This window comes from Sycon ciliatum, chromosome 12 (genome assembly GCF_964019385.1).
Source record: "Sycon ciliatum chromosome 12, ocSycCili1.1, whole genome shotgun sequence".
NCBI lineage: Eukaryota > Metazoa > Porifera > Calcarea > Leucosolenida > Sycettidae > Sycon > Sycon ciliatum.
The window spans coordinates 9,354,290-9,380,699 of record NC_088654.1 but is presented as its reverse complement, the minus strand read 5'-3'; the positions used below and the strand labels follow the sequence as shown (position 1 = coordinate 9,380,699).

The 26,410-nt window shown below is 44.2% G+C and overlaps 1 protein-coding gene across 1 annotated transcript in view; it reads right to left on the bottom strand.

Annotated features, from left to right (window-relative positions):
- LOC135828525 (uncharacterized) overlaps positions 1 to 19,172 on the bottom strand; it is an 82,635-nt gene extending 63,463 nt beyond the window's left edge. Inside the window, exons 1-5 of the mRNA XM_065340967.1 lie at positions 18,987 to 19,172; positions 15,840 to 15,915; positions 14,847 to 14,873; positions 5,765 to 6,031; positions 2,033 to 2,308 (exon numbers count right to left, since the gene is read on the bottom strand). Coding sequence (XP_065197039.1) covers positions 2,033 to 2,308; positions 5,765 to 6,031; positions 14,847 to 14,873; positions 15,840 to 15,915; positions 18,987 to 19,004 — 664 coding nt within the window. The 5' untranslated portion in view covers positions 19,005 to 19,172. The remainder of the gene's footprint in view (positions 1 to 2,032; positions 2,309 to 5,764; positions 6,032 to 14,846; positions 14,874 to 15,839; positions 15,916 to 18,986) is intronic.
- Between the last annotated feature and the right edge of the window lie 7,238 nt (positions 19,173 to 26,410).

The window sequence follows — 26,410 nt, the reverse complement described above, 5'->3', positions numbered from 1 at the left end:
AAAAAGAGAATAATTATCTTATTCCAACTTGTCACTGAGTTTGTAGTTTGGGGTAGAAAGAGAATATCTTATTCCCGTAGCTGTGCAATAGACGTTACTTCAGTAACGTCTGGCGCTAGCCAGGGTCCACACAGCTTTAACCCTCATTTCATGTTGACATTTTCCTACATTCCCAGTATATTGGGGTCTGTTTGGACCCCAGTCATAAATCGCTGAGTATCCATGAGCTGAGACCATATTTGAGAGTTTTTGTTCTTGTGTTTCTCTTCACGTATCACTGCTGAAAACAACCTACATTCTACAGCAGAAAGGTGGAGTATGACGTGAAGGAGACATGAAACCAGCAACTGAGTATTTCCGATTATATGGTCGAAAAATGGTTAAATGTAGAAAAACACGAATACTGATGTTGTATTGGCACACACAGGTTCTTTCTTACTTGACACACATACACGAACTGTGTTGTTTATAGAAACTGGAACTAGATATTTTGGCAACTGCTGTTCAAACAGGCTAGATAAATGGACACAGATGAGGGGTCCATTCGCAAGGGGAATATTTTGCTTCCGGCTAGTAAATGGTCTTCCAGAGCTCCATAAAGGACTATATGACACAGTATGTTCTTCAAAGTATTTGGAGAATCAAAAGTACATGTCTGGGTGGGAATGGACCCCGCATCCGCGTCCATTTATCTACCCTGTTTGAACAGCAGAAGCCAAAATATCTAGATCCAGTTTCCATAAAACAACACAGTTGGTGTATGTGTGTCAAGTAAGAAAGCACCTGTGTGTGCCAACAGACCATTATTCTTGTTTTTCTGTTAGCTCAAAGTCCACGCGGCACTGAATACGAGCATTCACAAAGTCGGTATCTAGCTGCCCCAAGAAAATGAGATGCCTGGATGCCTTCTCATTGGTGATGCAGGCAGGCTTGTTGGACAGCTAAGCCATAGATGATCAACAAGATACCACCTATTGTACCTGACTACGATGTAGGTTTCTGGGGTCCAAACGGACCCCACGCATGTTTCCTGAAATAAACCAGACCCCACAACCCGGAATGAGGGTTAATTCCGTGTTTGTTTGTTTGTTTGTGCCATCAGCATACCTGACGCTATATCCCGTACCTGTCCCGTTCCGTACCATCAAAGACAGCTGGCCACGATATTCAAATAGGGCTTTGAAATGCAAGATCATAATGTGAAGCAACTTGGAAGAATGAGTATGTATGCGAAGTGTATCGGGGGAATGCATGCAGAGCAATAGTGCGGGTTCGAATCCCAGGTTATGTCGTTAAACAAAAAAGGAGAAATGAGCAATTTATAACATCCCTATTCTTTTTTCGCCTCGGTCATCAAGGTGGTAGATGGTGTCCTAGTACCTCGAATGCAAAGAGAAAGTTGACTCTCGCTAGGCAAAAATGCATAGCGTAGGGCCCTGAGCTTCCAAGCTCTCTCGTTCATTGCCGTTTACGACTATTGTATCCTCATAGGTTATTTCATTTTTCGGTATTAAATCCTCTCCGAAAAGTTCGAGATTCTAAGAAAAGTTCGAAAAGGGTTCATAATTCTCTCTGTATTTTAGGGGACTCTCCAGATCTCTCCAAGCTCTCCGATCTTCGGAGGTGGTTGAAACTTTCAGGATCCCGCGTCTTGGGATCAGTGCAAGCGAACTGCTGTCAAAGCCACGTGATGACCATTAGAGTACCGTTTCTTCGACTTTTCCGAGAAGCTTAACAACCTATCAACAAAATGCCCTTCTACATTATAGACTCTCTGCGAAAATAGAACCTGCTTGAAGACCACGTGATCTTGTAAAGGAAAACAAACAAAATGGGTGGGTGCAAGACAACAGACTTGTATTTATTTTCTAAACTTTATCACCGTTTTTGGTTACATACATTCTCATGTATCTGGGTTTTTGTTTCTGACCAATAACAACACCTCTACAAAGCGGTATCTTCATTATTCAAGGACACATTGACCTTTCTAATGGATGGGGACAAACATATGAACAGTGACCTGTGCACTCACCTGGGACACAAAAAGTGACCTTAAGCTTTATGTTAATTCGATTGTATTGTACACCATTTGTTGCCAATGCCAGGCCTCCTGTCAGAACATTCAACCAGGCTGGTTCGTTGTCAAGTGCGGTCTCCGTAAACTCCCCGTAGCATTTAGTACCAAGATTTCCGGGCATTATCATTTTATGTTTTGCACACGTTGCCAGGGCATCCTTGAAGGTCTCTCCAGGGGTCTTAAAGGCATATAGATTGACCTTTTGAAAGGGTATATCACATTGAATTATGGCTGCAGGAATATGATATGATCACAGATATGTTGCTGCTATGACAACCAATTTTAAAGCCAACAATTTTCTACTGAACTCGGATGGAGAGCCAATGTAACATAACATACGTAACATATCGCCCTTTTCCTTTCTTCATCATAATTTTCTACTCGTGCAAAGTTCATATACCGTAAAGTACCGCCAGAGCGCCCCACCGCCTCGTCCTTTCGTGGTCGTATTGTGGAGGTGGTCTCCTGCCAGTAGGTCATACGACACGAACATGGTACCCGTTCTGCAGTCAATCCGTACTCAATTTACCTTCAAGCAGACACGAGCCCCACACAAATAGTGACCTTAGCATACTAAGGTTCTCACGTCGTACAAACATCGTTGCACTCTGCCATATGAATTTCCCTTCCCTGGCTGTAAAATCAAGTTGGGACGCTCTCGTGAGACGTGTACTTTACAGTATTTTTTTTCTCTCTAGATTAAGCCAAAACGGGTTTATTCAAACAATACGACATGGAAAAATGGAAGAATCCCAAGGATACATGGGATAAATATCCTACAAGCCGTGTACTGAACTCCAGACTACACAAGACTACAGCTTCAGTCAGTGGCTCGGTGGTTTTCAGGGGATGAAGCAGCGGATTGCCAACAGCTATCAATGCCATTTCTCCTGATCTATGAGCAGCACTGGGTCACGCTGCTATCCGTTGTTCACAAGTGGGTTATAGAGCTGGAAACTGAGGTTTGTATTATGTAAATTGGCATCCCAGGAGATGGTTTAGCCTGGTGAATCCTGTAGTAATAGTAGTAGTAGTATTTTTTTTAACCATCGGATGCCTCAACAGTGATATACACAACTCTTAAGAGGGCTGTAGAAATGGCCAGACTGGCAATAGAGAGGTTCCACATAACGTAATCACGTTACCACTATTCAAGGACCGATAGCAACAAGCCACACAACTTGTTTGGCTCTATTAAAGGATTCGAAAATCGATGGAGGGGAAGCTAAGCGAACATGAATTGTGAAGAACCGAACGCCTTGGTACTACGGATGGATTAATGGAAAAAATAAGCGGGAGTAACAAGCAACAGTTCCACATGACGATCGCTTCGCCGTATAGGTAAGAAAGGCTAATCAGAATAATGAGCTTACTTAGACTGGGTTGGGGAGACAAGAACACAAAAAGCTGTGCAACCATGTCCTTGACCAGTTTAAGAGAGCATGTCTGAGAAAACCAGAACATATGTGCAGATTTCGCTCAAATTTTGCAGGTAGGTTTGCTTTAGGGTGTAGATCGACATTCCAAAGCCCGCACAAAAACTTGACCATTCTGAAACATACTACTCCAACACCACTCCCAGCGTTGCAGAACAAAGTGTATTGTTGACTCTGACAAGGAAAAGCAGCGGTGATCACTTGTCACTCCAAACGACAAGCTTCTCCTTGCGCCACCAACATTTTTCGGTGCAACAGTTGATGCAAAAGTGACTGAATTTTTGCTTGTAGTTTTTGGATTTTACTGTTGCACCGAAAGATGTTGGTGGCTTTTCCTTGTCAGAGTCACCAATACACTTTGTTCTGCAGCCTTGGGAGTGGTGCTGGAGTAGAAATTGCTGACTAGACGTAGCGGGGGGGGGGGGGGGGGGAGCTTTCCTGTGCAGGTATGAGTTTGGACGTATTTCATAATGGTGGAGTGGAAAAATTCAAAATTGTTTATTTCAAGAAAACCCAAAAAGGATGATGGAGGACATGTCTTCAGTGCTAGAAGAGGTGTTCTACTATCTGCCGGTGTATAGTGTTTGCTAATTGAGGACGTAGCTCGCTGTTTTATCGGCGCTTGTAATTTGGCTATTTTCAAGACGAAAATTTGTGGCGTCAAGGGATGATTGCCCTCGTCTTCTGGGATGCTGGCGTGGCTAAGTGTTGCTGCCCCAAGAACTCTTCTAAGGTGAGGTAATGTTGGCTTGATAGAGTTTTGTTCGTAGCTTGTTCTTGTACGCTGTGCCGTGGCTCGTTTGTAGACCCATAAATCCTACCAATATTGGGCCAATATTAAGGGGTATGCCAATTTCATGGTTCCCTTCAAAAGATTTTGCTCGGGCTTTGGAATGTCGATCTACACCCCAAAGCAAACCTACCTGCAAAATTTGAGCGAAATCTGACGCGAAATCTGAGAGATCGTATTGCACATATGTTCTGGTTTTCTCAGACATGCTCTATTAAGCAAATTTAGGCTGCGTTTACACGACAACGCGCGGCCAGTTTTCCGTTTTCAGTCCCGCATTTCTTTTTTTCATTTTCGTACGTTTACACGACCAAAGCCGATCCGAGGTGGTATCCGTTTGTCTCCGTTTTCAAGCGTCTACACGAGAGCAAATGATCCGCCAAAGTTCGTCATGTGCCAAGTGTTGCCGTGGAAGCACCAATCACACTCAAGTAATGGTTGAAAACAGGCACACGACAACACACGTCACATGACGAAAATTGTAACAAATATTTTTTTGGGATTGTCGGATTCATGTAAACGACAGAAAACGAAACAAACCTGACTGAAAACGAGGCCAGCGCACCGTTTCGACCGTTTACACACCCAAATTTATCCGGCAGAACAGTTCCGTTTTCAAATTCTTCCACCTTAGCCAGCGTTTTGGTTTTATTCCGTTTTGGTGTACAACTTTTACGTTTTGCTCCGCATACCGTGTAAATGAACCCTGGATCCGAAAGGATTTCGTTGCGTTTTCGCCCCCGGCGACTGAGCGTTGTCGTGTAAACACAGTCTTAAAAGCAAGAACTGCACAAACAGTTCTACGAGCATTGGTTTCACTCAAGCGGAATTCCTTTGAATATGTTGCGTCACATCGTATTCTTTAGAAGCTTATCTCTGGCACACTTTTCATCATTAATATTATCCCAGTTCTGCACGCTTATACTCATATGTTCAAGCGCAGAGCTCTGCCCTAGACTATGTCTTTTTTCTCTTTCTTTGCTCACCTATTGCTTATCACTTCTTTCACAGATTTGGTATTATGGAAAGCTTGGAAACTCCCTCGACAGGCGAAAGCCTTTGGGGAATCCTTGAACAATACAAATTACAAATTCAATCACTGTAGTTTTAGACTGGAAACAGGAGTGTGCCGAAATTCAGAACCGACAGATGTGTGGCTTTGTGCATGGTGTGCTATGGCAGCATGTTAAGATCGGTTGGAGAGCTCAGCTATAGGGTGGTGGTCGATGAAAACTAGTTTCCACCTTTGGAATTTTGTTCAATTAAAGTTCCCATGTCGATTCGGCTTGTCCTGTTGATTGCGGTTGCACGCCGTCATATGCTTGGCATTTTCATGTACGAAACACACTGCAACCATAAACATGACGCACTCTCTTTCATTGAGACGTTACATGATTTAGTCTTTGAAAATATGCATCTCATAATTTAGGGTATGAGCGTAAGCAGAAATTGATCACTTACCCGGGACACATAGCGTGACTGAAAATTTATGATTCCGATGGTATTGTGCGCCATCTGTTGCTAGGGCCTTGTCTCCGGTGACACGGTGCACCCAGGCTGGTTGGTTGTCAAGTTGTGTACGGACAAACTCTCGGTAGCATTTATAATGGTAAATGCTAGGCAACATCATGTATCGTTCTCTACAAGTATCTTGGGCTGCTGAAAAGTTCACTGCCATGTTCGTTATGGCGGTGAAAGTTCCTTTATTATGTGGACATTTATAGTGGTCTGCAGGTTCAGAATTTTACACGCATTGGATGCTATGAGAAACATTATAATGTGAGCACAGAAAGATCTTGCACCTACTGGTTGTACCGGCGATATCCGACGTCGCTGCCCCCCCCCCCCCCCATCACACGCAGTCTTGACCATCCATCCGCACTCCACACCATTCTACTGATACTGCACGATAAAGGTGTTTCTTTCACATTTCCTTTCTAGTGCTACATCTTGGAGTTTTTTTTAAATCTTTCTAGTGTCTCAGAGAATTTCCATCATACCCTGTCGTATTTTGAGAAGAAGGACACGAAAACGTTCAATAGTTCGACAAGTCCAACTTGGCTTGCCGTGCGTACTTGCGTAGAAGCTTACGTAGATGAGGCAGTACATTAATGCTTTTCTCTCTCCGTCCTCATTCTAAAATATTATAATAATTATGTAGGACTCCGTGGGCGCTTTCGACTACACCCATTTCGGTCAATTCTAGAATTAGTTATTGTTCACAGTTCGATTACACAAAAAGTGACAAATTCCCTCGTTAGAATTTTTAGCCCCAAAAGTAATTACAATACATTATTTCATATAATTCATTAGTTCATGCATTATTCATTTGGCCTGGGTAGCTACTTGCGCGTCCATGTTTGCCATAGCTACCCAGGCCCTTTATATTGCGTTGCCTCTCTCTCAACTCTCTCTCGATTCTTGATTTTCAATTCTTGATTCTCGATTCTCGACTTCCGACTTTCACTCGAAGAAGATCTGTCGCTAGACTTGATTCGCTACGTTGTTCTCCTGTTGTACTCAACATTGGCGTCCAACATGGAGCTCGAACCCACGACCCTGAGATTAAGAGTCTCATGCTCTACCAACTGAGAAACAACGCAATATAAAAGCTGTGGCAAACATGGGCGCGCAAGTAGCTACCCAGGCCAACGGAACGAAAGGTCAGTATGACGTAGTACGGGGGCATGCAGGCCGGCCAGCTTAGGAAAGGTTGTAGGTAAGATTGTACGGGAGGAGGCACCTAACAAACCTCCCCCTGAGCAAAAAAAGAACCGCGACCGCGGGGAAAATAATAAGACGAAGAGAAAAATAGAGAGGTTTTGCCTGGTTTTCGCCTGTTCTTGTGTACTGCCATCCTTGTTGTGTTGAGTATATGTGTAAACGTGGTGCGTGAGCCGGCAGGCGCTTCGGAAATTGTTGTCTTCCGGGGTGCCTGTCGTTTCTTTGTCGTTGTCCTTTTCTCTTTGGTGTTGCTTGTGCGGGCAGGCGCTTCGGAAGTTGTTGTCTTCCGTGGTGCCTGTCGTTTCCTCGCCGTTGTCCTTGTCGTTCTTCTTAGATTACCTCGCTTCAAGATTTACAACATTATATGCATGTCTTAAATGTCGATTACATTTTATGATTGGGTTACATTACATCACATTTATGATTGGGTTACATTACATTACATTAATAGGGACGTTTAGCAATGCGAAAATTTGAACTTTTGGTGGTGGCGATATTTCGCGAAAATCTATTTCGAAAAAGAGAACTTGTGAGGTTTAGCAATGCGAAACGACTTTTTCTCGAAGCTATTTGAATCTTATAGTACCGTACCGTATCTCTTAATTTGCTGACCGAAAATCCTATATATAGGATTTGAAAATGTGTGCCTTTTATGCCGTTGTTATTGGTCATCACGACAAATAATAACGACATAATGGTTTTCATGGAAGTTGTTAATATGTTTGAGGCATGAATGTTTACATTTTAGATTCATAGGGCGATAATATTTCTGATGAATATCCATTTTCAGCAATAATTGGAAATTTGAGCATAATTGTTCAGCTGCTGTCATGGAAAGGACTGAAGCAGTGAATGTACAGAAGAACATTGCAGGTGTGGCACGGGGTGGTTTCATGACGACATATCGCACATGCCGTCATGAAACTACCAGTTTTAAGGATAAAACAAGGTCCGATAAAATCTCAAATCCTATATATAGGATTCGAAAAATAGGGCACAGGCCTTAGTAATATTGGGCAAGGAGATGAGCCTGAGATGGTAGTGTTTGAAAAAATTATCTTATTCAACTCTCGATATCTACTAAGACCTAGCAAGGAAGAATTGGTCACATACTTTTTGCTATTCTCATGCCACACCCATTTTGAGTTGAAAAATATGACCAAAATCCTATATATAGGATTTAGCAAATTAAGAGATATGCAGCTCATTCTCAAGCAGGGGGCTGTAAAATTACTACTCCCTGTAGTGAAATGCGTACCGAGAAAAGAATAAGTTACTTTCGCAAATCACTACAACTTCGCGTCCAAGTTTTCGAAGTTTCGACCTTTGTTTCTGTACTCATTCCCAGACTCGAATTTTCTTTCGAACTTTCGTGTTGCTAAACGTCCTTAATATGATTGGTTTTACTTCTGTTTTTTTTTTTAACTATTTTCCTTAAAAAGATGCCGTTCTCTTTTCTTTTTTTCTCCGCGAGGACGCGGGATTCTTTTTTCATGGAGGGGTGGTATGTTAGGCCCACAAGTAATTACAATATATTAATTCATATAATTCATTAGTTCATGCATTATTCATTTGGCCTGGGTAGCTATTTGCGCGTCCATGTTTGCCATAGCTACCCAGGCCCTTTATATTACAAGTACGTTGCCTCTCTCTCAACTCTCTCTCGATTCTTGATTCTTGATTCTCGACCCCCGACTTTCACTCGAAGAAGATCTGCCGCTAGACTTGATTCGCTAAGTTGTTCTCCTGTTGTACTCAACAGAATTGATTTTATCCAATTCCGTCAAATCCGTCAATTCCGAAGAAAGGGCGGAATTTCTCTAATTCTGGCGCCAGAACTGCACAGTCGGTGTGTCTGGTCATGACTCAAGCGCGCAAAGAGCCTCCCTGGCTGCCGTGTGTGCGATGCTGGGTCCACGTGCGCGCGAGGGTGTACGTTATCTATTTTTACGATTCATCAATTTTGTTGGTGACATGACATGAAAAAAATTCGTTGTGAATTCCAGTCGTTCGTTTACAAGGGTGGAATCCGCTCATTCTGGTCATTCCAGAATTAAAAAAAAACAGTTCCAGAATTATGTTAACGTGTAATCGAAACCGCCCAGTACAAAGTCCATGACCAATATTATGTCTAGCATCCTATAATAGAGTCCATTGGGCCAAAATCCACTATTCAGAGTCCAGAAGTCCGCTCAGTTTTATCAGCTTCGTCCAGCCGCTCAATCCCCTATAGGGAGTGCACTTTTTCTACAAGTCCCCTACTCACAGTCCAAGAGTTCAGGTTATCCAGTCGCGCCATCCGGATATCCTGTGTGTAGTGCCGGAAAGAGAAGAAACACCTTTTCAGTTTGCCTCGTGGCAACGCATTCCTTTCTTCTATTCAGCCATGGCTGCCAGTAATCTGTCTCGAGGTAACCAAGGAGGAAAAGGAGACGTTCAAAATCAGATCTGGAATGCCTCTTCTGGTTCTCTGAAGACGTTTCATCAGTGCGCGGGATGAAAGCAGACATTGGAGGACGAGAATAGTTCGGCACAGTTCAAATCTGACGAGTCAGGTGCATTGACATTCTTTCGTTCGATGCCACAAGGATCCCCTGTTTGACTGGCCATGGTTTCCAGTTCTGCTGTGCAGTTGCTGACAGTAAGACGATTCAGCAGTGCGCGGGATGACAGCGGAAAGCGAAGAATAAGAAGAAGTTCAGCACAGTTCCAATCTGACGAGTCAGATACACTGACACCAGGGGCGTACATAGGGTGGTTCCCGGGATACCCGGGAACCAGTAAAAAAAATCCATGTGGGTGCAGAGAATTTGTTGATCCAGGCCCAGCGCTCACAGTGCAAGTGCATGCCTGGCATCCGCCTGACGGTCCGATCGAGGACGGTGACTAGCCCAGGTGTGAAAGTAGTGCTGGGACACAGCGTACTGAACTGATTTCAACAAAGTCTTTACTGTAGTTACATCGCTGGATTCCTCGATCTGAGAGTCAAATTTTCCTTTGGAGTTTGTTTTGACAAAGTAATTAGTTGGTCATGTTTTGACAATGCTTTCGCTTTGTGGAAAAGAAAAAATGAAGCGTCGACATCCAGAGGGCCAGCGCTCTATTCAGAGCTATTTTGAGCTGCAGGCAAAGCGTGTAGCCAGTGCTAGTGGCGAAGGTCAAGCGATAGATGAGAATGCAGACGCACCTGACTTGCAAGCGAAGTCTGCATCCAACGAGCAGAGTTGAGGAAGAAATCGTCATCGAAGCTGTAGAGCGACCGTTGTTGGAAGCTGCTGGATCATCCAGAACTAACTTCAATGACATGGGAGTGAGTGTGTTGGACGGGATATTCTGAAAGTCGACGTCCACAGCGGAATCCAGTCCCCCGAAATTTGCTGGACACAGAAAAGATTTCCGTCATCGACAATCATTGTGCACCACCGAAGGCGAAGGATTTCGTTTCCTGTGCGTGTCCAGACGGATGGCAAACAGCGCCACTTTCAACTACCCTTGTTAGAGGAGTTACCCTGGGTAGTCTTTTGACAGGCATGCAATGATGGCTTCCGTTTGCCCTGTGTGATGTTTGCTTCAGGTGATTTGAAACTTAGGCAGCTTTCATGACCGCATGCAATCGTCATGTTGAACAAAACATCCATAAAACGGGGAAAACGTCTGTCCTTTAAAATCATAAAATAATGCGTAGCAATGACATCATCGTCCAGCAGCTTGTGGATGTTAATTTCACTCAGTCTGAGGAGAATATGCAGAAACTCCGTGGGATACGAAAAACAGCACTTCAATTGTGTGGAATGTTGGTGCATCAGTTGGCATGGGAACCACTCCTGGAGGCGAGCGGCGTACGCCCCTGGACACTCTCTTTCGTTCAACGCCACACGGATACCCTGTGTGACTGAACAAGAGCTGCCTGTACCACCGTGTCCAAAGGCTGTCCAACTGCAACCTACACGGCGGGACGATGATTGAGGTAAGAAAGGTGTTACTCGTTTCGATTCTTCTGCTGTTCTGTCGTTATGCTTGAATTTTTTTTCCTTTCCAAGGAGCGCATCGCGTTTGTTTGATATGGCTTGAACGAATGCCCTAAAAGTAATCAACGGCTTCATAATAGTTGCGTGGCAGTCCTCAAGGACTGCAAGGACTTTGCATCAATCATCAATTTTATTTCATGAGAAATGTGTTTTCCCTGTGATAATGTGAACTCCGCGATACTCTTCCTCTAGTATAATGTCAAAATAATGGTATCCGCAAACTCAGCGTCAGTGTACTAGTAGTAGTAGGAGGATTGCTTGTATCCCAATGACAAGAAAAAGCTTCAAGCTAATACTCGTATTCCATGAAGTAACCATTTTGATGTCACAAACCTGACAATGTGTCCATAAAATTGCCTCGGGACTATAAATCATTGCATTTCCATCTTGGGGAAGACCATTTGACTGCGGTAACGCTGTACCGATTGTTTTAATTAACTCCTTGATTTCAATTTAGTTTTAGTGAAGTGAAAGACTGTGGTGTACACTACATGTATGTTAGTGTATCTGTGCGTCTTGAGTGTGCACAAACAATCTTATTCCTCCTATTACTAATAGTTTATTTGGGACCTTTCGCATTTGCTACGAATCTAAAGCGAAACAAAAGTTTGATTCGGCTCTCAATCGTTTCGTTGAAAACAGATTCAGGTTTCGCAAGTCGTGGTGCGAAAGGTCCCTATTGTCCCCACCCGCGGTACCGTCACCTGTTCACAGGTCTTTGCGTGGATGGATCTTCATTGAGCATCACATTCGTTGAGAACTTGGTAGTTGTGTGCTCCCATGCATCATTCATACGAGTATCATTATGCTGTCTATTTGTTGCAGGTGTGTTAATCTTCAGAAGTTTGCAGAACTGAGTACTGCTGAACATTTGCGTGGCCATGAGCAACGGTGAAGCTTGCCATTGCACTCTCCGCATGTGCTAGTATTATGCTGACTACTGCACTATGTTACTCTCTTACACTACTACATGTATGTAAACGTGCATGCATCCGTCAACATATGCATTCGTTACGTATAATTATTTGTTATCCTTCTTGACTTCACGTGTAAACGGATGAACGTTTGCATGCCAGTTGGAGTTGCGTGTGTATTGTGTCTCTACTATTTTCTTAGTGTTTACTTGGCGTTGTATAAGCTTGTGTGAGTGTGTGCGTGTGTGTGTACGTGCGCTCGAGGACAATATTTATTAGAAAACAATACCCCTTGGCTCTCCATCACAGCCTGTTGTCTTTCGGTTCTTCGTTTTTCTTAGTATTTTGTTGGCGATGTGTGGGTTTGTGCATGTTTGTGTGCGTGCACAATAACTTGCAGACACTTACAGTCCATTCATAAAAAGATGGGTCCTGGCTCTGGCGAGCTCCCGTATTTGGCGATTTTTCGTGATTTCATCGTACACAGTGCAGTGCTGCGAACTTTGAAATTTGAAAAAGGGTCCAAAAAGGGTGCCTGAAATGGGGTTCGAACCGCAGAATGCACTGTTGCAGGCGGGGTCAAACGGCCTGGATTTTGATGGTTTTTCCTAGGGGTGAAAGTTGGCACTGAGATCCCGAGTTCGAGTACTCTGATTTTCTCCGATCGAATATTCGAGTATTCGAGTATTCTTCATCACCTAAAAATTGCACACCAAGGGCCTTAAAATCACATGATGCAACCCTGATCGAAGCAAGTAGCAGTCATTTTTCTCGGGTATATTGGTTGGTGGGTCATTTGGGCTCTCTCTACTCGTGAACAAATGCTCACCACACAGTCTGCACATCAATATCTGCCGACTGCTGCTCTGAAACCGCAGATATCTGTGGTAAATGAATGTACCATGTGTGAACGAGTACTCTGATTTATTCCGAGTACGATTATTTTTGAAAAAACCGAGCGAGTACTCGAGTATTCGGTATAATTGTTTCAGCCCTAGAACTTTTTCCCAATTCAGTGCTTTTGGGGCAAAACCTGGCCGAAATCCTATTCTTGCTATGGCTTGCTTTTTGGACAAAAAAACTTCAGAAACATAATTGGAAGAGGATTCCATATGGGATTGCAGAAAAAAATTCTAAAAAAACTCAACGTTTGACCCATTTATGGCCAAAAGCTAGAAGTTCATTTTTTCTGAATGGACTGTAGGGGTGAAACGATTAGTTCGAATGTTCGAGTAATCGTCCGAAAATTTCAAACGAGAGAGTATTTGAAATGTTGCACTCAGATGTTGTTTTTAGTATTGGCCTTCTATTTTTCAAAAGCTTTTTGTTGTACCGCTCGTCCACTGGTATTCATGCATTATGCATGCCTTTGAGTCAGTATTTTATGACTTGGACGATGTGATCGCCACGGCAAGTAGCGTTAGTTTGTTATGAGATATGAAAGTACTGATGAAAATCGTTACTTTACACTCTGTACAAGATGTTGCCGATTTTTGTTCTATGTTCACGAATAATTTCTTCCGAATTTGTCGAGAACTCATAAATCTAGCGCTTTTGAGTTTTGATAACATACTCGAAATAATCGGATACTTGGTCGAATATTATGAATGAGTGATCGATTGGTCAAAATAGATACTTGTTTCACCCCTAGCTCAACACTATATGATTGAGATATTGTAATTTGCAGCGAAGAGACCACTTGATTTGAGGATGGTGTTTGAAGGGTTTTTCATGTAGTGAAGTGGCTGCAGTGGAGTCTCAATACCTTTTTTTTTTACCTTGAGAAATGAATGATAATAAAGGATTTTAAAGGGAGTGGCAATTTTCTGGTTATTATTCACTGCTTACAGCTGATCCTGTGAGTAATTTTGAACTCTGTATAGGGGATGTCCAGTTGGCTGGACTTTATACACAGAGTGTTGTCCACAGAAAGACTCTTTATAGTTGATTCCAAGCTTGGACTGTGTATAGTGGATTTTTGGAAAAATAAACTCTATATGGGGGGGGGGGGGAGTCAATTGGCAGGACTCTATACAGGGAGTCATGTGGATCTAAACTTTGAACTTACAGTTGATTCCAAGTTGGGACTATGTATAGTGGATTTTGGACCAATGGACTCTATATAGCGGATGGACATCATTATAGGGGCTGGACGCTCTACTGAACCCAATATGTATTAGTGCATTAAAAAAGAGGGGACCGTAAATTATCCTTTTCGTCCAACACTAACAGTTATAGGATACTGTTGAGTCAAAATGTGCAACAATTTGCACAAAACTGACTGATTTGATACTAACTTAGAAGTTGCGACTTCGGCGGTAATAGTCATGAAGATGGTTGCTCCAACGGGGAGGAGGAGTGTCAAGTTCGGCAAGAAGCGTGTGCTCCTCGTTGGAGCAACTATCTTCATGATTTGACACTGACATTCAACAATCTGATGCTTAGATGCATCACGTCTGGAAAGAACAAAACCAAACTCCTTCCAGCCTTCTAAGTTATGAAGTAACGTAAGAATAGAAAGGGGGGATTCGCGCAATTTCAATTAGGCCCTGCACCAGGCTAAATTTACACTGGGAACAGCGTTTACTGAAAGCCACAAGCATCGGTACTTTCACAGGAAGGAAAGTTTTCGAGGCTGGAAGAAATTGTACAACGGTTATCGATCATGAGATAGAGAACAGAGCAACTACAGGAAGATACAGGGTGATTCTTAACTCACACCTTGCGCAAATACTGGCATGGTCACGACTCAAAAGCTTTATAAAGTTTCATAAAGTTGCCCAATGATTGGGAAACTTTGACATCAGATTTGCGGCGAACTAGCCTTGTGCCTTAGGTTTGAAATGCCAACATTGACTAATATCATGAGCAACTTACAGACACAGCTTCGTCCAGAAGGGCATGCTATTCCGGGAAGCACAAAATACACACACACATTCACCAGAACAAATACACTCATAGCCACATGCACATGCACACACAAATACACACACACACATTCACACACATTCACACACACACACACACATTCACACACACACACACACACACACACACACACACACACACACACACACACACACACACACACACACACACACACACACACACACACACACACACACACACACACACACACACACACACACACACACACACACACACACACACACACACACACACACACACACACACACACACACACATTCACACACACACACACACACACACACACACACACACACACACACACACACACACACACATTCACACACACACACACACACACACACACATACACACACACACACACACACACACACACACACACCACACACATACAAACACACACACACACACACACACACACACACACACACACACACATACACACACACACACACACATACACACACACACACACACACACACACACACACACACACACACACACACACACACACACACACACACACACACACATACACATATATTCAGATACACACATAAGCACAAACATACACAAACACAAAAAGAAACATTCACACCCACAAACATAATTATAAAGAAACATACACACATACATACACACATACACACGAACATACACACACATGCAATCAAACATACAAACACATGCGCACACACATGCACACCCACCCACAAAAATTACACACACACACACACACATACAAACACACACACACACACACACACACACTCACTCACACACACTGCCAAACCTGGTCACGTTGGCTGAGAGAAACTCAGCCTCTCAGAACATCAGATGACAAGAAATGAGATGGCAAATTGCGCATTTGATTTTCATCCTGGTAGAAGTTGTAAGTTACATAAATTTACTGGGCTTACTTGCTTGTCCATGCACAGTCCATATGGTAAGGAGTTGTACGAGTAGGAGCAGTCCAAGCGGAAGGGATGATGCCATCTAGGCAGAAAATAACAAAAAAGGCCAGTATAAGTGTTCCAGCTCACCAGCAGATGTGTGTTCATAAGTCTGACAGGGATAAATCAAGCGCGGATTTGTACTGCAATTACTTATTACATATACCCCTAAGAACTAAAATGTCAACATTTCCTAGCGACTTGGTCTGTGTAGGCAAGGTTTTCTATAGCCCTATAACAGAGGTGCTATGTTATTGCCATGTTGCAGTTATTTTACTCCGTCATGTGCACAGTTGTTGCAAATTTATTTCAGTCAGTCATGAAAATATGCCACACCTGTAATATGAGTCATGACAAACAATTACAAATGGCCACAAATTGTGTGGTATTTTGTATTTGTATTTATGGATTCTCCACAGGCCTTAGCCTAAATCAAGGGAGTCTCCGTCAACAGCTTATGAAGAAGAAGCTGAGGAGAAAAATAAAAATAGGAAATAGGAAATAGAATGATGCGGTGTGGTACTGTACAAGCCATTATTCTAACGAGGCGAATATATAACGATTTCCCAAAATTGACTAGTTTACGTGTACCATCGGTAACGATTCTCACTCATTCTCACCGCTCAACAGGACAATATATGTATCGATTTCGGTATAACGATTTCTATTCTAACGACAGATTTCTCCTCGTTAACTCGTTAGAGTTAGCACTTCGTTCTATATATGGGTTTTACAGTAGTAATATAACGCAGTGCTCTATGACATAGCTACTCTGGGTGGAATGAAACCGGAGGGTTCATAACGTGGTGGTGCACCATTTCCCCGCACCAGTCCGGATGAGACCGAAAGAGGAAGGCGCAAGAACATTATCCACGCCATGGGTAGAGGTAAGCCGATTGTGCTCTGAAAATGGCCAGAAGCGGATGCTCGCAGGATACTCAAGGATGCTCGCAGGATACTCGAGAAAACAGCCAATCATGTTTTTTATATGTGTGGTGATATCATAGCACCTTTCCCTGCATGGGTCTTGGCACATAGGCTGCTATTGTTTGCACCTGTTTCCATGCACTGTAGCCCGCTGCGCTTCTGGACCTCTCGCGCCTTGCACATAACGTTAGCACATTCACATGTCACATTCCAAGCCGCCTTTGCAGCCAGCTTCCCTTTAAAGCCATTACATTTCACTGATGATTCATTCTCATCTTTCGAAGAGTTTGTCTGCCTCGAGCAGGACGAAAAATGGCGCAGTGAAAGTCACGAATTTCTGTCAAGTCTAAGGCTGATGAAGCAGCAGGCACCAACGATGGGTTGACAGAGCGGATGCAGGCAGGGGCTCAAGAAGAAGGAAGCCTGCTGGAATCTATTGTCCAATCCCTCAGCTAGCAGCAGCATATTCTGCTAAGGCTCACGATGGCGCAGTCAAGCCAGCCTGCCGTAGGCGCGCGCAGCAGCCCGCCATCATCCATCTCAAGACAGCCAGAGGCAGGGCTGTGGGCCCGGAGAGTGGAAATACCCCACCTGCCTAGTCCTGACTCGATATACCTGGCCGGTTTCCTCGAGTGGAAAGTCAAGTGGTCCGACAACATGTCGTTGACTGGGCTATGCAGAAATGCAGGTACAGTTACGCAGCAGGAAGTTCTCTGTACAGCTCTGAATGATGGTTGGGTGCGGCTAAGTTATGGCAGGCGGGTGTAGTTCCCCTCGCCGACAGCGATGATGAGCGGGTTGCCGTCCAGAAGCTGGAAACTTTACTGAGAAACGAAGAAACCCGTTACTCGACCGCCAGACATTCCATGGCCGGAGCCAGAGACAAGGGGAGATATATTATCAGCGACATAGGACTGTCCTATGTCGCTGATAATATATACTGCAAGGCTTGAGATTTGAAAATCCAAATACCTACCGTATTTCCTCGATTAATAGACCCGGTCTTTTGTTTTTTGAAGAGGGTTGGACCCCCGGTCTCTTATTTGGGCATGGTCCATTATTTGAGCACGGTCCACTATGTTTTCATCGGCACATCGCTGGAAATGACGTGTTAAAAATCCACCATTTCCAGCAATGTGCCGATGAAAATATAGTGGACCGTGCTCAAATAATGAAAGAAAGCACTAGCCACTACAAAAACAATTGTAGTTGCGCAACCTAAAATCGCGTCCTTTTTGATCCACCACGTGCTTTCTTAGTGCGCATGCGCAAAGCGATGAACTCAAATAAGAGACCGGGTCTCTTATTCGGGCATGGTCTATTATTTTTCCGTGAGGCCTCTAGGAGGGTCTACTATTTGAGCATGGTCTATTATTAGAGCATGGTCCATTAATCGAGGAAATACGGTGTTTGAACATTTTGCTGCTGGCGGCAATCTATTCCACATAATGGCTCCAGCGTGCATTAGGCGCTTAGCAGAACAAGGCGTGCTAGCAGGTGGGACCACAAGCAAATTGCTTTGGCCTCCTCGAGTGCGAGTTGAGGGCACGACAGCAAAAAAGGACTGAAATAGGGTGTTACATGCATCATGCAAACATCGCCAGATGAAACAGAACATATTCAAGTGCACAGAAACCTGTAGATCACATAAATATAGCTACAGGGCAGTTAGCTTTTTTCAGGCTCCGTAGTTTTTCGCAGGTTTTGTAGGAGCCAGCCGGCAGAAAGGAAAAGAATAAAGGAGAAAAAGAAGAAAAAGAAGAAAAATCGTGGTCACGGCGAGAAGAAAAAGATAAAGGAAAGAATAAAGGAGAGAATGGGGAGACACATGGTGGTCACGGCCAAAGCCGGAGTAGCGGCAGGACCCAGTAGACATAACAACAACAGGAACAAGCCTTCCCTATTTTCTCCTTTTTTCTTTCCTTTCTCTTTTTGCTAAAAAGCTTTCTTCTCTTTCTATTCTTTTCCTTTCCTTCTCTTCTTCCTTTGCTGTGAGCCTGCTGTGAGCCTTCTGTTCCCATATTTCCTTTTCATCTGTGTCCCCATTCCTGGGTTACTTGGACTTCATTCGCTTCCTTGTCATTGGAAATGTTCAGTCCGTTCGGTTTGCGAATTCAAATAAACACAACCAACCAACCCACCAACCAGCACACTATGATGTAGTTTGCAAGCCGCGTGATCACTTACCTTTCCAGTACCCGCCATGACGGAATGGAATGGATTCAGAGGTCGACAGCGAGGGCACTTCGTCAGGAGCCTGTAGACCTTGGCCTTCGGGAACAGCCCTGAGCAGAGCAACGTAGGCCTGCGACAAATTATGCCGAAATTTCCAAAACCTCGTGAGACTGTTGACAGCAAAACTATCTACAAACTGCTTTTGTAGGTATGAAGAAAGAACAGCTACAACAAGGATACGGAGACTCCCTCGACTTTAGGTCTCGGCCTTTAAAGTTCACATTCGACGCAACGCCGACGGTACGGGACGTAAGGCCTAAGGGCTTGTCGGGAGGGCCTAGGGCTGGGGTGAGCTGTAAAATCCTGTACGATTCGTACGACACGACAAGCAGCAGTGGGGCTGGGGCGGTACAACTTTTTAGGGGTCATTTTGATCACATTTTGACTGCATTTTTGAGTTTATAGGCAAGGTGGAGATGAAATTTGAAAATATTTTCTGGTGAATCTCTGGAAAAGAGCCTTCTCTAGCCTCCTATAGTTTTATTACTCAACGTCGAACGGCGCGAGTCATAAGGCATGGTCCGTGACGGGGTGACTTTCGGACCTAATTTCTCGTTTTTCCGGACTTCTTTTCAATTATTTCTCCTTGAAAGAAGCGGAATCAAGTTCACAATACCAGTTTTTCATGAAGACCAAAAATTGGCCCTGAAAGTTGTGGCTTTCAAATAATAGCCCCAGGAAATGATAGAATAGTTCGTCTGTCACGCTTCTGAACTATCCCTAAGTACAATAAGTTACATGAGATCTTATGTTCCTAACTCAAGTCGTGCTAGCCATTCTGTGAGTTATCATGGGAAGCGCAGTGTTCGAAATGCTAAAAATTTCCACGTACGAATCGGGAGTACGGTAGTCGGCGCACGACGCCGTCTCCTGTTCACACTCGAATTGCACCCGTTTTGTACGCTTCCGTCCCCGTCTACGGTATGAAAAGTTGGATCGATCCACACCTGCAGAGCTTCAAGATTGCTGCATACCGTCACCTGCAGCAGAGTGACTGGTGCTCTGCTCATGACTGGTGCTAGCAAGAGTTATGTACTCTTGGTGCTAGCCATGGACATGTATCACACTGGCCTGCCATATCAGTGGACGCAAATCATTATTATAGCAATAAAAACTGCTTTATGGCAGTTTTCTAAAAAAAAGTTATTGTGTTCTAGTCATGCATGGACGGACCCCGTCTAAAAAGTAAGAAATTAAAATTTCACACAAAACCTCACAATAATCACAACACTTGAAATGCTGCTTTCAACACTAAACTTGTACTGCACCAACAATTGGCAACATGCATGCATAGGAAAGAGGATCACGAGGGGAAAAGGTCTTCTTCCTGTAAGAAGGCTTCAAACGACCCACGTGCCCTTTGCTAGGTTACGACCAATCAGCAGCCTCGGAGAGCGGGCTTTGATATTCCATCAAAGCCCGCTGTCATTGACAACCTGTACGAGAAAACCATCAAAGCCCGCTGCCATTGGCAACTGTACGACAAAACCATCAAAGCCCTGATCATGCCCAATCTCAGTCTTTTCAAGGTGATCTGGCTATAAGAACAAGAAACCGATAGGGGTGGTGGTCGGGGATCCGGTGGCTCTCAACTTGTGGAGTTGGAAATCTAGCTCCAGCACCGCAGAACTCTCAGCAGTATGCAGCGTGAGCAAGGCGTGTGTGGTGGAAGTGAAAATACTTCCGTGACTCTTCAGCCACGTCTGGCTCTTGACACGGAGTCCTGAGAAATTTCTCACGAAACACGTTTTACATTACTTTCCCTTTGCTGTAATCTCTGTGTGAAACTTACGAACGGGACGAAAACGACATGCACTTTAGACTTCAGGCTGCTCTGAAATCCCAAACGAAAGGCCGACATTGTCCACTCTCGAGATCACCCAAAGAATGAAGCGAGTTTGATTCAAAATCAAAAAAAATGTTGGGGATCGTCTGAAGCATATTCAAGCGAGGTACAGTCGGGCTTGATGACTGATCAAAGCCCTCGGGCCCAGCCCTTGGGCTTTGATCAGCCATCAAGCCCTCTGTACCTCGCTTGATTATCTACCTTAGGCCTGTGGGGATTGCCCTATCAAAAATTTGAATAATAATAATAATAATAATGTAGCTTTTCATTCTGTGTGTGATTATTGTGAGGTTTTGTGTGAAATTTTAATTTTCAGCTATCACATTTCGTTAATTTCTTACTTTTTAGACGGGGTCCGTCCATGGACTAGAACACAATAACTTTTTTTTAGAAAACTGCCATAACGCAGTTTTTATAGCTATAATTTCTTTTGTTTTTTCTGTCACCAATCAATGGAATGCCCTATATCAATACATGTATGTAAATGATGGCCTTCACATCATATCAATACCGTACTATACGCATTGATGTGCAAGCCTTTTCTTGCAGAAAATGGCACTAGTATGTTCTTCTGCGGGGAAACATGTGAGTAGTGGTGGACCGTGGTGATACTTTTTTATACGGAAGTCATGCTGTGCATGTTGCTGAAGCAGAATTTCATGACTCTGTCATAAAATTGTCTTGCCTTTCAGATATTTCAGATTTCCCCACCCTCGATCAGATTTATTTGAGAAATGTAACCAGGTGCGTGTCGCAGATGGTTTTGTTGATTCTGTGTGTATAATGGTTTATAATCATGGGTTATCGTGATAAGGTCATCCTGCATCATATTGCACTGAAATCGTAACCCTGTTGATGTCGATACAACTTTTGGAAGTAGTTCAATGACTTCAAACTGTTAGTCCACGATTTTCTAAAACAACACAGCAAAGGAGGAACAATAAACATGTATTAAAATGTAAACAAATACATTGCTGAGTCCACACCTCGTTCCAACAACTACACTGATCCCGAGGATAAAAGGGGCAAGGCTATGGTTGGAGGTATTGAGAGATAAACAAGGCACTCCATAATAATAAAATCTTACACATCTTTTGGTGAGTAGGAATGATATCCAGTCGAATCTCTTTAGGACGAACACCAAGGGACCGATGGTATTTATTCTGTGAGTTTGTCTAAACCTATTTTATAACCAGTGAATACAATTATTTCTCCAATAGACATACGAATAGATTTCTTCTACAGCGAAAAATTCTAAGCCACACCAACTCATTGACTGGTCTCGTATGAAGCAAATGAGTCACTAGAGAGTAGGGGTGAAACAATTATACCGAATACTCGAGTACTCGCTCGTTTTTTTCAGAAATAATCGTACTCGGAATAAATCAGAGTACTCGTTCATACGTGGTACATGCATTTACCACAGAAATCTGCAGTTTCAGAGCAGCAATCCGCAGATATTGATGTGCAGACTGTGTGGTGAACATTTGTTCAAGAGTAGAGAGAGCCCAAATGACCCAGCAACCAATATACCAGAGAAAAATGACTGCCATTCGGTTCAATCAGGGGTGTATCATGTGATTTTAAGGCCCTCGGTGTGCAATTTTAGGAGATGAAGAATACTCGAATATTCGATCTGAGAAAATCAGAGTACTCGAACTCGGGATCTCAATGCCAACTTTCACCCCTACTTAGGGCGCGCTCACACTGCGACCAAAACCAGCGTCTATGCGGCCATGCGGCCAAGTTGCATGGCAACGGCATGAACTTGACGAAAACGTCGCGGCCACGTTTCAAATCGTAACCGCGACCTCCGGAGGGGGGTGCCACGACTTGGCGGCAACATGATCGTAGACGTGAAGCGTATTTGTGTACAACCTGGCCTGAAGTATGTTCAATTTCTCAAATTCCGGTGTGTTGATTCATGAAAATCGGCGGTTGTCGATGTCACCTCGACATTGCACATTTTTAAAATTTTGTAGTTGTGGTCCTGCACGCGCGCACCGCCATATATGCATTCTTTGCCCTTTTTGGACGATGTCGATTTTGTTTTTGTTTTTGTAGTTGCTTCGTTGTGATCGGGTCAGTGACCAATTTCTACAGTGTACTCGTTCAATACGATGGCAGCTTGGTCTGGCTTTTCGGTTTCGGAAATTATCTTTCTCTACTTTTCTGCGATGATGGAATGCCATACCTCAAGACATTTCAGTTACATATCATCGGAAAATACAGTTCTCATCTCGGCAACAGACGAAAGAAACCACTACCGGAATTTCCACTGCACTGGCACTTGCTCTGACCACGAGGTCAGGAAAGCGAAAGCGCTTGGATATCAGCGGCAGTCCCTCAAGAGTCCAAACCTACCTGATTGTATGAATTATTTTCGTCGACTTCAAGAATACGAGCCACGAGGCACTTCCTCCAACATGCAACATGCGAAAAATTACATCCAAAACGGGCCACAACTTTATTAGGAAACGCACGAACTCTTTTGGATACGAACTGCAATTCGTAAAGTTTGTGTGACAAGTTCACGTCTACGCGTGTACGAGGCCTAGTGTGAGCACGACTGCCACGTTTCTGCGTTTTGCTGACGCATGGACGCGTGCTCATGATCGCAGTGTGAGCGCGCCCTAAAGAGGTTCTGCAAAACGAAGATGCGTACAAACTTTCGTTACATGTCATGAAGTGCGAAACTTCGCACGAACTTTCGCAACTCTGGACGCGAAACTTGCAGGGAACGCGAAATGAACAGTCGTACACACTTTCGTGAGATCGGGCCATGGCGTACGTGCACTTGGCCCGCGAAAATTACGAAAACGTGCAGAAAGCAAAGTTCGTGCAAAAATTCGTACACACTTTCGCAAGGACTGTCGCGAAACTTCGTTCGAATTTTCGTTTTGCAGAACCTCTCTACTGAACGTTTCTTTAGCAACATGACGACTGAAACAACACCAGAGAAAGTACGATGCATGTACAGCACATTCTTGCAAGTACAGTGGTCCCTCTATAATCCGGCACCATTTGTGCCACGAAAATCTGCTGGATTAGGGAGGGTGCTGGATTAACAAATCTGATTTACTGCTGCAATGTGCATGAAGAGGACATTTTGGCTACTGAAAATTGTGCTGGTTTATCGAGGGTGCTGGATTATAAAGTGCCGGATTAGAGAGGGACGACTGTACTACAAACAGATTGCAGACCGTAATTCTTGCTTTGGCGGCACGAAACTTCATTTGGGGCAGTGCAATCTCGGCGGAACTCACAAATAATAAGTCAAACAGCCCAAACTCGAGTAAACAAATCCAATCATACAAGTACGAGATCTTCACGAGACGAGACTGCACCCTTTGACTTGTTTCGTATGAAGCAAACAAGTTTCCTGAACCTCTCCACAATGCAGATTTTCCCTGATATGCGAATTTATTTTGCAAACTCTGTCAATGGGTCCTTGAACCTTTCCCTCCAGATTGGGAACTGCCAACGCTAGTATGCCACTGACCAGTGCCTTACTTGTAACGTACCAATGTACAATGAATATGAGTGTTTCGACAACACATCTAACATAAGCCTTGCCGTCAAGAAGGTGAACTCGCGTTCTTCGCTCACTGTAGATAAGGGCAAAGAGATAAAAATGGATCTAAATCCGAATAAAATCAGCACCCGTTTCCGTAAATGAAATTGTGAGCATAAGCAAATTACCCATATAAAAACCGCTCTGTGAGCGGTTCTGAAAAACCTCTACTGGTGCAGCCCCGTCGTAAAAGTAAGAAATTAGAACTGGCGCATTGTCCTCCCAAATGTGAACTGATCCACCTAAATCGCGATTGACGGGACCCGAACGCACCAGTAGCACGAGGTTCCTACCTGTGGATGCAGCTGGGGACGCTGGTCCATAGCCAAAGCCAAAGCGGCAAAGGTGGGCTTCGGGGTAGGTCTACGTACTGTAAGTGTTGTATGGTAACTTGATCAGCGCCGACGCCGGCTGTGATCCTGTGCCCTCCCGACCTCGTGCTACTGGTGCGTTCGGGTCCCGTCAATCGCGATTTAGGTGGATCAGTTCACATTTGGGAGGACAATGCGCCAGTTCTAATTTCTTACTTTTACGACGGGGCTGCACCAATAGAGGTTTTTCAGAACCGCTCACAGAGCGGTTTTTATATGGGTAATTTCAGTTCTTTTTCTGTTCCCTCCCCCATACCGGCCCTGCTCCGAAGATGAACATGGTGAGCACGCGCGCGATCCACTGTATGTAGCCATGCGACTGCAGTAGCACACTGATACATTCCAGCCCTCCCTGCACACAGACACATTGTGACAAACACGCACATGCACATGGCACACACGGGCACGCACGCACACACACACACACACACACACACACACACACACACACACACACACACTACTACTACTACTACTACTATGTACAGCTACCCTATCGGGCCACGCCGCTCCCAGAAGCGGGAGACAACGACAAGAAGAGAGAAGAGAAGAGAGAGAAATCGCAAAGTCAACAATATTTGGCATGGCGTTGCAAGTCCTGTGGCCTTGAGAACCATCTTTCGCAATGCTCGCATTCATGATGGCAGTTGTTCCTGGCTGCACGTGACATCCGTTTCGCACGGTCACAGTGATGACGGCTCAAACCAGAACGAGAGCGGAAAGAGCCACGGCAAACATCACATCGAAAAGAGTCAGATTCACTGACATGATGGCGAATAGATACAGTGGGGACATCCGTGGACACAGGACAGCGATGCACAGCCAGTCCTCCAGCGCTCCTCAACCACCGCATGCACTTCATACATTGCCTGGCACCCTTCTGTTGTCACACACACACACACACACACACACACACACACACACACACACACACACACACACACACACACACACACACACACGCACGCACGCACGCACGCACGCACGCACGCACGCACACACACACACACACACACACACACACACACACACACACACACACACACACACACACACACACACACACACACACACACACACACACACACACACACACACACACACACACACACACACACACACACACACACACACACACACACACACACACACACACACACACACACACACACACACACACACACACACACACACACACACACACACACACACACACACACACACACACACACACACACACACACACACACACACACACACACACACACACACACACACACACACACACACACACACACACACACACACACACACACACACACACACACACACACACACACACACACACACACACACACAATGTACCATGTATACGCCCGTCGCAAGAGAAGCACGCAAATCTGCAAATGCACTGGATGTGCACCCACAGATTTTCTCTTTATAGCAACGATAGCGGATCTGATTCTGATTGAAACAGATCAAGACAAGCGCCAGATAACTGTCTAATCCACACAACTGGCGAAGCCATGCACACACACACACACACACACACACACGACCCAAACAGGAAATTCTTGATGAACAT